General features: G+C 41.0%; 1 protein-coding gene across 17 annotated transcripts in view; it reads left to right on the top strand.

Moving 5' to 3' along the window:
* The window catches only part of EFCAB5 (EF-hand calcium binding domain 5), a 160258-nt gene that overhangs the window by 119923 nt on the left and 25125 nt on the right, over window positions 1–15210 (top strand). For all 17 annotated transcript variants that reach the window (XR_013535801.1, XM_035303248.3, XM_035303254.3 and 14 more), the window contains 4 exons: window positions 3844–4133; window positions 5683–5852; window positions 6333–6561; window positions 9288–9440. Coding sequence is in view for 16 of the 17 variants with exons in the window: in XM_035303248.3 (XP_035159139.2) it covers window positions 3844–4133; window positions 5683–5852; window positions 6333–6561; window positions 9288–9440 (842 nt within the window). In the remaining variant the exon portion in view is untranslated. The remainder of the gene's footprint in view (window positions 1–3843; window positions 4134–5682; window positions 5853–6332; window positions 6562–9287; window positions 9441–15210) is intronic.

The following is a 15210-nucleotide window of genomic DNA, read 5'->3' as shown; positions in this document are numbered from 1 at the left end:
TGTGTAATTTCTAGGCCACAAGGTCTATATATGTTTAACTTTATTAAAAAACTGCCAATTTTCTGCATCCTTTTAACATGTATACCTCATTCTTTGAGCATGTCTTTGCTTTCTGGCACAATGAGATCTTCCAGGTTGATCTTCTATTTTCCTGCTTTCACCCTGGAATTGTCCATTTCCCAAAGCCAGCATCTGGGTTCTACATGTGTCATTGCTCATAAGTCTCTTCTCTCAGATTTCTCAGTGGACAGATGTAGAAACTGTGTGTATGTCTGTGTGTGCACTTGTGCACGCCTGTGTGGGTACATGTATGTACACATTTGTATCTGTACATACCTTTCTGTCTACTAATATTAAAAACCACGAGTTCATACTAGTAATTCCAAGTCCAATCCAACACAACAGGGTTCATTCTAGTTTTTTCCCATTCCCTTTTGTAGTTCCCTTTTCTCTGACTTGTATTATCCTAATTTTATTTATTTATTTGATCAATCCCCCAATCAGTCCATTCGTTCTACATGGAACTAATCTTCCATCACTGTTGCTGTCCTTTCTTCCACAGTGATTTCCTTCTTACTACATTTAAGTTCTAGCATCTTGCACTAATCTGCCCTTCCCACATGGCTATGCTTCTCACCCTGCTTAGGTTCTAACATCCCACAACAGATCACCCCTCCAAATGGATGCCCTTTACATATGCCTTAGGCTCTGATGCTTTATGCCAAGGCACATTTTCATGTGGATGCCCTCATTAATCCACTCAGACTCTGACTCCTTATGCTGAGCTGACCCCCAACCTGAAGTCCTCCTCACTTTGCTTGGCTCTGTTTCCTTATGCTGGATGGCCCTTCCACATAGACACCCTCCTCACCCTGTTTAGGTTCTGACTTCCCAGGCCAGGCTACCCCTCAGTTTGGATGCCCTCCCCACCCTGCTCAAGATTAAACACCCCATGTTGGGCATCCATCTCAGAAGGACATCCTGTTCAACCTGCTTAGAATCTGACACCCAAGCTAAACCACCTCTCTGTAAGGCCATCTTCTTTATCCAAATAGACTGAAGATTGCCCTATCACATAGATACCCTCCTCACCCTGCTCAGGCTTGGACAACCCATGCCCAGCTAACCTTGCACAAATTTGGACTCTGATACCCTGCTTGGTGCTACATTGGCTTCACCTGACCAGGAACAGATGCTTATCTTGCTCTGCCCCACCTAATGGCTTTAGAATCAAATTGTTCAAGGAGGCAAAAGAATGAAAGGGAAAAAAGAAGAAGAAATGGAAGAACCCACAAGGCACTTTTAAACTAATTGAGGATTGTTCTAGTTAAGATCCTTTTGGCTCAAGTAATAGAGAACCCAACCTAAAGTGGTTACACATAAGAGGAATTTATTAGTTTATACGATGAAAAAGTCCAGTACTAGTTTAGAACATAACTAGATTTAGGAGTCCAAATGATGACATTAGGGCAGCTGTCTGTTTTTTTCTTTCTTTTGCTGTCTTCTGTGTTCGCTGCACTATCATACAACCTCTACCCTTATGGTAGCCAGGTCCAGTTTCACATGCTTACAGTTTCATTCAAGTCCAGTGGAAATAAAAAAGAAAGTGTCCCCTTCCTAATCATTCAATCAGACAGTCCGACATTAGTTTGTACTAAATCAACCACTCTTGCTAAAGGATTAGAATGTTGTGACTGGCTTAAGCCTGAGGCATGTGCTCCATCTCTAGAACTATGAGGGGAACCCCACCCAAACACATGACCAGAGATGGGAATGAAGTACCTTCGCCAAAGCAAAATTAGAGATACAATTACTAAGAGAAAGGTGAGTGGATGCTAAGGAGCAAAAAATCAATAAATATTCAACTACAGAAATGAGAAGCTCACACATGATATGATGTCGGCAAGTGCCAGCTAGTATTTGTTAATTGTCAAATAAATGGTGTCGAATAGATGCTATTGTCTTTCAAGAGAAGGAGAAATCACAACAGAAGCCTTCTTGAGGGAGGAGGAACTTTGAACTATACTTTAAAGGGGAAGGGTACATACCCTATGACTTATTAATTTATGACAACTGTCCAAGAATCTTGCACATTTGCACCAGCAGACATTTACAAAATGCTCATACCACTGTTCATATGAGTAAAGTATTGGGAATAACCTAAACACCCACTGACAGGAGAATAAATTAGTAATGATATACTCACATAGTAACATACCCTGGTGAAAATGAATGAATCCATAGCTACAGTAACAACATGGAAAGATATGTTGGAAAGATATAAACAACATGGAAGATATGTAGGATAATGTTGAATAAAAAAGCATGTCACAGAAAACTACACATAGTTTGATAATCTTTTTCTAAAGTTTATAAATATGCATAACTGGCTGGGCCCAGTGGCTACACCAGTAATCTCAGCACTTTGGGATGCCAAAGTGGGTAGATGATCTGAGGTCAGGAGTTCAAGACCAGCGTGGCCAACATGGTGAAACACCATCTCTACTAAAAATATAAAAATTAGCCAAGTATGGTGGTGCACATCTGTAATCTCAGGTACTCAGGAGGCTGAGGCAGGAGAATCGCTTGAATCTGGCAGGCGGATGTTGCAATGAGCCAAGATTGTGCCAGTACACTCCAGCCTGGTGACAGAGTGAGACTCTGTCTCAAAAACAAAAAAACAAAAGAAAAACATGCAAAACCAACTACACATTGTTTAGAAGTGTGGGTGTGCCTGTGTGTGTAGAACACATATATTGTTATGTAACTATAATAACATTGGGAAAATTAAAAGGAAGGTAAAGATAAAGCCAAATTCAGGATATCAGTGAGAGGTATGGGAGACATATCACAGAATAATATATCTTACTGGTAATGTTCAAGTTTGGTAGTAGGTTCATGATTATACAACTAAAAAAATAAAAGACAGTTGTGAATACAGAAGTGTGCAAGACATGGTCAGGGACCATGAGTAGAATGGGAGCCCTGCAGCAAATAATCCCTAGATGGTATTAGGGGCAGATGTGATTGAAAATAGACTGTATCCGGCTGGGCGCGGTGGCTCACGCCTATAATCCCAACACTTTGGGAGGCCAAGGTGGGTGGATCACAAGGTCAAGAGATCGAGAACATCCTGGTCAACAAGGTGAAACCCCATCTCTACTAAAAATACAAAAATTAGCTGGGCATGGTGGTGCACGCCTGTAGTCCCAGCTACTCAGGAGGCTGAGGCAGGAGAATTGCTTGAACCCAGAAGGCGGAGGTTGTGGTGAGCCGAGATCGTGCCATCGCACTCCAGTCTGGGTAACAACGGTGAAACCCCATCTCAAAAAAAAAAAAGAAAGACTGTATCCAAATATGGTAAGACTTTGAACCAGGGAAGTGCATAATGTGTTTTAATTTAATTTTACAAACATGTATTGAGCACTTGCTATTGTTAAATCAATTACAAAGTGATAAAAGCTGGCTTTGGGGTTACGAAAGTATGAAAGGAGAGGAGTGGCCACATTGCCAAAGAGTAACAGGATAGAATTTAATGGCTTATTGGATATGAAAGGCAAAAGGTAGGGAAGGAGTCAAATCAGACCTTGAGGTTTCACTGGGCTAGGTGGTAAAATTAAAACAAAACAATACAAAAATAAGTTGACACAGGAGTCATATTGAGTTCAGCATAGAAATTCACTGTAAAATATTTCACTGGGCTCAGAGATGACTTTGATATACTTGGTTTTCCAGGAAAGCAATTATTGAGGGCTTCAGTTCATCATAAGAGGAGAATGAAAATGTCCCCCACCGATGAATGAACTTTTGGTTAGTTCTTGGTTTTGTGTTTGTGTCTTTTAGCTAAACTACACATCCAATTTCCAAAACCACACCCTGGTCACGAAGTGAGGTTGTCTTCAAAACAATTTCAGAATTACATAGAATTGATTGTATCTGAACTCAGGGGCAATGAAGACCAAGTTCTGGAAAGCATTGTGGAATTTCTGATGAATACTTTGGAGAAGAGCCACATTGAGAATCTGAGGAATTGTGCCAGGCGGAAGTGGCTGCACAAAATCCAACATGCTGCAAAGACAAGTGGGGTATCCCTGGAGCCAGTGTATAGTGAGACCTTTAAGGCCCTCACCCAGGTATGTCTTCTAAAGTGATATGTAAGAGAAAACATTTCCTCAAAGTAGGTGATGTTCAATGGTTGCAAAAGAGGAGCATCCTGAACCTGAATTCTCTTTAAAAATCACTGGGTGCTGCTATAGATGTTTTATTCATCCCGGTACATTACAAATGACCCAATGCCTAGGAGAGATGCAACTGGAGTGACTGCTGGTTGCCAAGATAGAAGCAGAGAAGAAAGGTAGAAAAGACAGATACAGAAAAGAAGTCTTGGGATTTCTCATTTCATTTCTAGGGAGAGTCAAATAAGCCTAGAATGGACAATAGACAGATTATGAAAAATATCAGTAAGGAGTTGTACAAGCAGTTCAAGCTCCATTTCCCTTGCATGATATTTTGGGAGTCAGTTTTAAAAGGAACTATTTAAATCATAAACTCATTATAGAGTCTGACACCACACAATATTTCAAAGCATTGCCTAGAAGCAAGCTGAAACTATTGCAGAATCGTGCCACTTAGAACACATGGCCCTGAGACGCCACTACCTGTAGCCTTGCCACCTCCTCAGAGACTCCCAGGTTGCTGCTGTTCATAGGCAGAAACAGCACAGCTGCGTTCTACATGTATCATAGACTCCACTGATCCAGAAAACCTGTGCCAGTCATCTCAGCTAAATAACGACACTTGCTCAATAGAATCATCTCCTGAATGGCTGTATTTTCCAGTGTCATTGGAAATGGGGCACCAGGACCAAAAGACCACTCAAGAAAAAGAGGCATTGTACTACCTTGCTTCAGAGATCTGTGGTATCCTAAGAGAAATCTCACTACATATTTTGCTAATGACTCCATAGATCTTGTATGTGGAAAGAAGAAATAAAGGCAAAAGAAAAGGGCATGGAAAGCAAACCCAAATATATAGAAAGCGGAGAAAAAAATATCAAAGTGTCTCACATGTCCCCAGTTTATGGATATGTTTAATATATGTGATGACACATATTGTTAATAACATAATAATATTTTAGGTGCAAAGAATTTGTAGTTGCAGAAAGTCTGTAATCTTGTGCCCCCAAAAATACTTCCTGAAATTACACAGATCAAATATACAAAGTGTGTTAAGAGTTCCTTGAGAGCATTTTTTTTTTCACATTCACATCACAGTAGATGGTCAAGAAATATTAGTGAAGTGAAGACATCTTCTTGGTCCATCTCTCTAAAATTAACACTTTTAACAGAAATGCAGACAATTTTACTATAGGTCAAAGGAATCCAAGTTTTAAACCTCTAAATTTGAGTAGACTTGAAAGTTTTTTGGTTTTATTTTTCTTTGCCGGTAAACTAGTCCAGTTGGCATAGAGGAAATCCATTATACTCACTAAAACTCAGATTTAGGGGACAGCTGTGGTATCAACCTTTTCCCCACTGCCCATGAATAGTAATATCAGCATTTTTTATTCAAAAAAAAAGAAACTACTGGGGCCAGTTGCATAAATTAGCTAGTGAGAGAAGGCATGATTAGGGGAGTTCTTTGGCTGTTGGCAAACATATGGTCAGAAATGTTTTGCTGTAGGATGCTGAAGCCCATGGAAATAAGAAGATCAGTGCTCACATTTCCCTCTTAGAAGAAAACGTGCTACTGCCTGAGAAAGGGAATGTTCTATTGAGGAATGTAGCTTGCACTTTAGATGATGCTCCATTTGTACTGAACAAAGTGCTCTACAGGGACATGAAAGGAATCAGGTAAGAACTTAAAGAGACTGGTTTTACCCTTGTCAAAAAATAATTCCCTTTTTGGGTAAACTGGCATCAAGATCCCAGCTAGCTGCTCAAAGGGAAATGCCTCAAGTCACCAGTGCTTCTGGAGTAGGAGCCAGTGGCTTCCAGTCCTGGATAACTTCACTTGATTATTTCTAGAGCTCTCTCTTTGGCAATGATTCGCCATACAGGGACTCTACTTCACAATATCAGCTCAATTATTTCTACCTGTTCCATAAGTTACATCTACTGAGTCCTGTTTATATTTGTTTCCTATGTTCACATCTAAGCTTGTTTTTTAAAAATCTTTAAGTCAGATCTTCAAACTGGTCATCTTATCTGAGTCCACTATTCTGTGATAATAAAGCCACAGATTGTGAATGGAGAATCGATCTAATTTCCTCCATGGTTTGATCTAAATCTCTCCCTGTGCCTTTCTTCCATCCTCATACTCTTTTTCCTCAGCTTTACAGTAGTGGATGAAGGGAAGCCAATCCACGTTCCCCAAGTTCAGTACCATGGGAACATCTTCTTCTGGAACCATTTCCGTAATAAGAATGATTATAATGGGTCATTCCTGGCTCTGCCACTTCAAGATGCATATATGAGGATCTTTGGGGTCTTGGCTGTTGACACCCTTAGAGATCCCCATGAAATAAACATCTTTCTACCTCATGAGATTAGATTCTATCAGGTAAGTCATAGAAGTTTTCAAGAGCAATGGTAGGATGGCCTCTCCTATACTTTTTAAAGAGTGAAACCTGAAATCCTGTGAGAGTAAAGCTGTGTATATAGACAACATCATCATACTTGCTCCTGTTTCCTGCATGTATGTTTCAATCTTTTGAGAAGTTCCCCATTACTTATGGAAGGACTCTTAGCCTCAGTTGTATACCCATGCCTCACCCTCATGTGTCCCATAGCATTAATCACAGAAATAGAATTTTATGCTACAGAACAGAAATCCAACCATTAGACCACTAAGACCCACAAAGTGGGAATGAATTTTTAGAAGGGACATACTTGTGTTTTCCTAATGGTGTTATCTACCTAGAAATTCTTTGTACTTTCCACAAATTATACTAACTGATATGCATCCCATAGGTCTTGATTTCAGTGTTATAATTTTGAGGATGAAAAATAAAGAAAAAGGCCTAAATGTTTCTTAAGTATTCATGTTTTTAAATTCAATCACAGAATAATAGCACTTTTAAGATCATGGAATAGCTAGACCATTTCTACAAGCATTTTTATTTAATCTGTAGATAGAACTTGCAATAGAGGAAAATGAAAAGCCTTTATAGAGGCAATGAACTGTGGAGTATAGCAGCAAGTTAGGAACTTGAACTTGCTATGCCCTCATCATTTGCCCTGTAAGCCTCTGGTTCTTTATGTTTATTTACCATTATTTTCCACTTTCTCTTCCCATTTATTGGGTGGATAACTGAGGAAAGTGGTAAAATCTCTTTCTCTGGACATATTTTTAATAAAATTCATTGTCATCTGACACAAGAATGATGTGAAGATATTAAAATGGAGGAGTATGGAGTTATCAGTAGGTGAAGTATATATAGTCTTGTTAGAGAGCATTTCAAAATTAATTATACATTGGTACTCTAGCCCTTAGAGTTAAAGGCTCCTGGGTTACCCTTAGATGCCTTGAGTCCTAATATAAAAGGCATGTAATTTTGAACAGTCTGTGGTTCCTAGAGCTTCTTGACAACAAGCCCACATATGGGTTCCAAGGATTTCCCATCCCTTCTCTGTGAAACAGGGTCTCCTTATACCTATAAGAGGAGTATGTAATCTAGCACATTGTGGGTCTTGGAACCAAACATTCCCTATACTTCTGATCTGATGATAATGGCCATCCCTGCACAGATGCAGGCATTAACACTGGCATCAGATCAGGCAGATCAGGGCAGCTCTTACCCATCTGCCCAGGCTGGCTTTTTAACATTTTTTTTTCTCATTTCAAAGTTTATCTTGTTCCTTTGATACTATTCTCTAATAGCACATATCACAAATTTCACTGGATGATTATCAAAAGCATAAAAACTTATGTGGATCTCTCTTCTCTTTACACCTTTGATTATTTTTTATTTTTTTTGAGACTTGCTCTATTGCCCAGGCTGGAGTGCAGTGGTGCGATCTCAGCTCACTGCAACCTCCGCCTCCTAAGTTCAAGGAATACTCATGCCTCAGCCTCCCGAGTAGCTGGGATTACAGGTACATACCACCATGCCCAGCTAATATTTATATTTTTAGTAGAGACAGTTTCACTATGTTGGCCAGGCTGGTCTCAAACTCCTGACCTCAAGTGATCCACCCTGCCTTGGCTTCCCAAAGCGTTGGGATTACAGGCGTGACCCACCACACCTGACCTATACCTTTGATTCCTTGATGATCCTTTTTTTTTTACATTTTAGGATATTTATTTTAGACCCTTTCCTATATTTATCCACATACACATCATGTTAATGAATCACATAATCGTCACATTATTTCGCAACTACTTTTTAATTTTAAATTACAGTATATTGTAAACTTCTTTATATGTAAATAAATGGTGGCAAAATATTCCATTCTATTAACTAAGCAACCCCCTCCCTTTTTTTTTTTTGAGATGGAGTTTCACTTTTGTTACCCAGGCTGGAGTGCGACGGCGCAATCTTGGCTCACTGCAACCTCCGCCTCCTGGGTTCAAGCGATTCTCCTGCCTCAGCCTCCTGAGTAGCTGGGATTACAGGCACATGCCACCATGCCCAGCTAATTTTTGTATTTTTAGTAGAGACGGGGTTTCACCATGTTGACCAGGATGGTCTCGATCTCTTGACCTTGTGATCCACCCGCCTCGGCCTCCCAAAGTGCTGGGATTATAAGCGTGAGCCACTGTGCCCGGCCAGCAACCCCCATTATTAAACCTACATTTTGTTTTCAATTTTCTTCCTGTTATAAATAACAATGAAAACTTTATCACTCTCTATTTGTGTGTATTCTTAATTGTTTTTATTTTTATTTTTTTATTGCATTTTAGGTTTTGGGGTACATGTGAAGCACATGCAAGATTGTTGCATAGGTACACACATGGCAATGTGATTTGCTGCCTTCCTCCCCATCACCTATATTTGGCATTTCTCACAGGGAGGGGAGTATCACACACTGGGGTCTGTCTGAGGGAAATAGGGGAGGCACAGCGGGGGGTGGGGAGTTGGGGAGAGATAGCATTGGGAGAAATGCCAGATCCTTTTTTTATAGTAGAATCTGGAACACTGCCCTTTGAGGACTGCTGAATAATTTGTAGGAAGTAGATTATCATGAAGTAATTACATTACTGGTAAAAGTGATCCAATTTACTATATTACTAATTATTTTGCTATTTTAAAAAGAAAAGGCTACTTGAATATTCTGTCTCTACAGGGTGTTGCCAATGTCTTTAGCACTGCCTATCACTACGTCCACAGCCGGGAGCACATTCTGCATATTGTGATCACTGGCATTGGCTGGCTCTATGACGTCACATCCAGCATTACCTCCATCACTGCATACTTTGTAGAGCCTAGCCCAGCCCAGGTAAGCCAGGCCCAGTCGTGATAGATCTCTCCAAGGTAGCCGAGTATCCAGACATTATTTCTTGCTAATATTTGAACCATATTAATCAGCTATTAGTCTAACTAAAGACAGATTTCCCAACACAAGACCCTTGGTTGTGAGTGACAAGAATCCATCTCAAATTGCCTTAGGCAAAAGTGAGAATTAACTGACTTATGTGACCAAAATGAAGACAGGGCAGGAATCAAGCTACCTTTCAGGATGGTCACAGGGATTTGAAACCATCAGGGATCTCTGTGTTCATCTCTCCACTCTCATGTTTGTTTCTCTCTGTATGTTGGCTTTGTTCTTCCGGCTAAAGATGGGCTTTTTCCGCAGGGCAAGTCCAGTGCTTACTGAAAGTCCAGTAAAAAGTTGCAATTTGGAAAATCCAAGAGAGAAAATTTCTTTTTTTTCTTTCTGTTTTTAGATGGAGTCTCACTCTTGTTGCCCAGGCTGGAATGCAATGGCACGATCTTGGTTCACTGCAACTTCTGTCTCCTGGGTTCAAGCGATTCTCCTGCATCAACCTCTGGAGTAGCTGAGATTACAGGCATGACCCACCATGCCTGGATAATTTTGTATTTTTAGTAGAGAAGGGGTTTCTCCATATTGGTCAGACTGGTCTCAAACTCCTGACCTCAGGTGATCCGCTCGCCTCAACCTCCCAAAGTGCTGGAATTGAGCCACCATGCCCGGCCAGAAAACTCTTTTTGACTCATCCTGAGATACGTTCCCACTGGCCAGACTGGGGAGTTTACAGTGATGGACAACACTCATCACAATCATATGGGTAGAGTGGGAAGGGACAAGGAGCTGCTGTTTTGGAAGGGCTCGGTTATATAACACCAATTTTTTTAAGCCCTCTTTTTATTTTTATTTTTTTTTGAGATGGAGTTTCACTCTTGTTGCCCAGGCTGGAGTGCAATGGTGCGATCTCGGCTCACCACAACCTCCGCCTCCTGGGTTCAGGCAATTCTCCTGCCTCAGCCTCCTGAGTAGCTGGGATTACAGGCATGTGCCACCATGCCCAGCTAATTTTTTTTTTTTTTTTTTGTATTTTTAGTAGAGACGGGGTTTCACCATGTTGACCAGGATGGTCTCGATCTCTTGTCCTCATGATCCACCCGCCTCGGCCTCCCAAAGTGCTGGGATTACAGGCTTGTGCCACCGCGCCTGGCAAGCCATCCTATCTATAATGTCATGATTTCTTGCTGAATGTTTGCTTTGCTTCTTCATACTTTGTGTTAGGATTTTGCATATGATTCGAGTGGATAGAAAGGTTTTTCCTTTCAGAAAGGCTGAATGACTCTGGGAGGTGCTTGGTCAGGTGGTGGTGTCACCTGGTCTCCCCCTCCTCCCTTGGCTGGCCCAAGGCAAGCATGTGTGCACTTCCCGCCAGGCTGATTCCTTCCTTTCTTCCCACCAGGTCCCTACATCCCTCCCTCAGTGGCTGGGTCAACCTGATGAGGCCTTGGTCATAAGGCAGAATCATGGAGCTCTCTGGTGGGGGGCCAGACCATGGAGGCAGAGAATGCCTTGTAATTGGCACTGCTATTGAGGGTGAGGATGGGAGCCTTCAGGGCACTTAGGACTGGGGCAGAGCACCCTGTTTGAAGGGGCCCAGCCACAGTGGCCCTTCAAAGCACATGGGACCCCAGGGAAGATTCCAAAGAGTATGGTCAGGCCCTTAAGACAAACAACACACAGGGCATCATGGAAAAGGCCAAAAATAGCCCAAAGCAGTCAGCAAGAAGCATGACTTCAGCATCTGTAGGTTCAGAATCTAGAGTCCACAGACAAAGCCACCAGGGTCACATCCCATCTGACCTGGGCCATCTTATGGTGGTGAAGAAAATCCTGCCAAAGGTGAAGGGAGAGAAGGATCACTCAGCAGCCAGGTTGTGAGTGAGATCATGATGGGACAGAGACCAGAATAGCCTGTCTAAGCTCTTTTCAAGCACTCAATGATCATATCTTCCTAAGCCTTCCTCTTTCCCTTCTGCAGCCCCATCCAGATTCACTTTTCTCTCTTCTCCAGCCTACTTTATGTCTCAAAAAATAAACAGTATCAATGGGCTCTTTGGCCCTTTGGCTTCTGCTTGAGTTTGTCCAATGAGAGCTGCCAACAGAACACTGGAGGGCAGAAGTAGAGTGCAGCTAGGGCGTTGATGCTTCCGTCTCCCTCTCTGCCAGGTTGCTGTGAGTTGGCTGTTTTTCTCTCCTAAAGGCCACTTCACCTTTCATCAGGCAGTCCTCTCCATACCGCTGTCCTTTGTAGGTTCTGGTCGTTGCTCCACCACGCCCCTCCACCGCATCTTCCAGCCTCTTCAGGCTAAGAGTGTTAACAGCTTTTCCTTATTACTAGGTCAGGATTCTAAACACTGCCTTCATAAATAATCCTTTTATTAAACTCCCCTTAAATTACCCAGTTCTGGCTATCTGTTTCCTTGTGATACCCTGACTGATATGAAATATAAAATAAATTCTGAGATACTCCCCCTTACCTCATGCCCATGTTCCTGCAAGGTACAGAGTCATAGAGGGGGAAAAATTACTGCTCTGTTAACAGTAACCATAGAGGAGAAAAAACAGATTCAAATTCTCTTAGGTATGAAATTCAGGGTATTTTAGTCTATCACCCCAAAGCACTTCTGTCTATTTCTTTGGAGTACCAAATTTATTAAATAGGTAACTGCAGCAAGTAGAATAATGCCTCCCCTTCAAGATGTCCATGTCCAAATTCCTGAAACCTGTGAATATGTCACTTTACATGTCAGAAAGGATTTTGCAGGTGTGATTAAGATTAAGGAATTTGAAATGGGGAGATTATCTTGGATTGTCCAGGCGGGGCCTGGATCATACGAGTCCTTAAAAACAGAGAACCCGGCCGGATGTGGTGGCTCACGCCCATAATTCCAGCACTTTGGGAGGCTGAGGAGGGTGGATCATGAGGTCAGGAGGTTGAGACCAGCCTGGCCAATATGGTGAAACCCCATCTCTACTAAGAGTACAAAAATTAGCTGGGAGTGGTGGTGTGAGCCTATAGTCCCAGCTACGTGGGAGGCTGAGGCAGAAGAATTGCTTGAACGGGGAGGGGAGGTGGAGGTTGCAGTGAGCCAAGATCGCACCATTGCACTCTATCCTGATGACAGAGCAAGATTCTGTCTCAAAAAAACAAAACAAAACAAAACAGAGAACTCTTTCTGGTTGTGAAAGACAGGAGGATGGAAAAGAGTCAGAAAGATGGTGTTATGACATTCCACTGCAGGTCCCGAGATACACAGGGCTATGTAGAAAGACCCAGGGCACTAAGGGCAGCCCCCAGCTGACAGCCAGCAAAGAAATCAGTTTCTCAGTCTTTTATTTCCCTGGGGTCTCAAGAGAGACAAGTGGCTAACACATGCGCCTGGTTAGCTATCTTAAGTCATGACAATGTAGGCTTTTGGAAAAATTTGAAAGTCAGACTAGCCAGTGATTTCTGCTTTCTACCTCATCACATTCCTTTTCTAAGGCAGTGAACAGATAGACTTTCTGCTTGAATGAGACAGAAGAACTCTCAGGAGAAGAGGGATTCTCAGGAGGAGAAAAACGTAATACTACAATTAATGTTTCACATTCCACAATTCATAATAGAAAGCAAATTTTCTTTTACCTCAGGGATTTCAAAAATGTTACTCTGTCAGGAACATTTTCCCCACCTCATCCCATCACCCTTAGGCCCTATATGAAACAAATTATAATTTAAGTCAAGGGACATAACTTGTTTTGATAAAGTAGAAAGCTGTTATTTTTTTCCCCACAAGAAGATCATTTTTTAAAGATATAATTTCTGCCAGGCGCAGTGGCTCACGCCTGTAATCCCAGCACTTTGGGAGGCCAAGACGGGTAGATCACCTGAGGTCGGGAGTTGGAGACCAGCCTGACCAACATGAAGAAACCCCCATCTCTACTAAAAATACAAAATTAGCCAGGCATGGTGGTGCATGCCTGTAATCCCAGTTACTTGGGAGGCTAAGGGAGGAGAATCACTTGAACCCAGGAAGCGGAGGTTAGGGTGAGCCGAGATTGCACCATTGCACTCCAGCCCGGGCAACATCTAAAAAAAAAAAAAAAGATATAGTTTATCCCAAGAATTGTTTATAAATTTAACAAAATTCCAAGAAAAATCTCAACATGATTTTTTAAAAACTTGACAAATGATTTTAATTTTCATGGGATAACTAAGAATATGAGCGTTGAGAGACTTGCAATCCTGGTCTGGAGAAGGATTGCTACTTACACCAAAGGCTGGAACAATTAAGGGAAGGTTGATATATTGACCAGGTAGAAATGCAAACCTTTCTTGCACCAAACTTACAAATAAAATTAAATTTCATATGACAAATTGGGGGAAGTTGCCACGTATCTGGCAAAGGGTTAACACTATTTTACACAAATCAATGATATTTTTTAAAAAATCCAAAAGAGAAACAAGCAAAGGGCAAGTACACTTGGGAAAAAAAAAAAGTTATGCAAATGGTTTATAAACACGTAAAAAAAAAATCAATTATTCTCAATGAAATAAATACAAAGTTAAGTAAAAGATAATTTTTTACCTATTAAATTGAAACTTTCTTTTTTTAGAGGTGGGGGCCTTCCTATGTTGTCCAGGCTGGTCTGGAACTCCTGGACTCAAGCAGTTGTCCCACCTCAGCCTCCTAAAGTGTTGGGATTTCAGGTGTGAGCCACTACATCTGGCCAAAAAAAAGTTTTTAACTACAATTTGAAATATCTGTTAGACATCTCAAAGGAGTTATTGAATAGGCAGTTAGGTATAGGCTCCCAGTGTTCCAGGCTAATGAATAAATGGCATTTAAAGCCATGAGACTGGGTTACACAAATGTGAAGGTATTCAGTGCCACTGAACTGTACACTTAAACAATGGTTAAAATGGTAAATATGCTATGTATATTTTACCACAATAAACAAAACACAGCACAAAACCATGTGCCCGGAAGGGATGACCAAAGGAATGAGTGAGAAAAGAAAAAAAAAAGTCTAAGGACTGAGTCTTGAGGTGCTCCAAGTGTTTAGAATCACTGTGGCTCAGAAAATTGTATTTACTGTGACTCATAGTACAAAAAACATTTTATATTCTGACTCTTTACGTGATCATGCGGGCATGCACATGAAACAGAAATTTCACAAAAGAATACCTACTTGCCGTACATGTTATATTTTCTGATATTCTCTTTTATATCATTTTTTAAGTGTTTGTCAAACAAGAAAAAAGCAAAAGAGGATAAATATTAAAGCAAAGGAGATAAACGATGTGTAATGGGAAAGGTGAGAATGCATAGATATTGGAAAGGAAGAGGAAAAAAATAACAAGCCAGAACCAGAAGAAAGAAAAGGAGGGGAAAATTGCAGCCTTTTCCCAAAAGGTTTCCAGGGAAATTTTAACTAGGAGTGTTTTTCTCACTACTGAGTAATTGCTGAGGGGCTCGCCGACTTTATAGTTTTTGGTTCAAACTAAAATCCAATAAAAAGTAAGCTTATTTTCAGGCATATTCTGTATTATGCTTCTGATCCAACAGCAGGAGTGGTCAATTTATACAATTTTGGAGAAAAACACAGTAAAGTTTTGGCTAACCATTTAAACCTAGATACACAGGGTGAGATTTAAAAAATATATTTTTTCAGTCTAATAGTGTGTAACACTAAATAACAAACCATGAAAGAAATACATTTAGAAAGAAGCTAGATGCCC

The sequence above is a fragment of the Callithrix jacchus genome, chromosome 5 (genome assembly GCF_049354715.1).
Source record: "Callithrix jacchus isolate 240 chromosome 5, calJac240_pri, whole genome shotgun sequence".
NCBI lineage: Eukaryota > Metazoa > Chordata > Mammalia > Primates > Cebidae > Callithrix > Callithrix jacchus.
The sequence above is the reverse complement of the archived record's forward strand: the minus strand, read 5'-3'. Positions and strand labels throughout refer to the sequence as shown.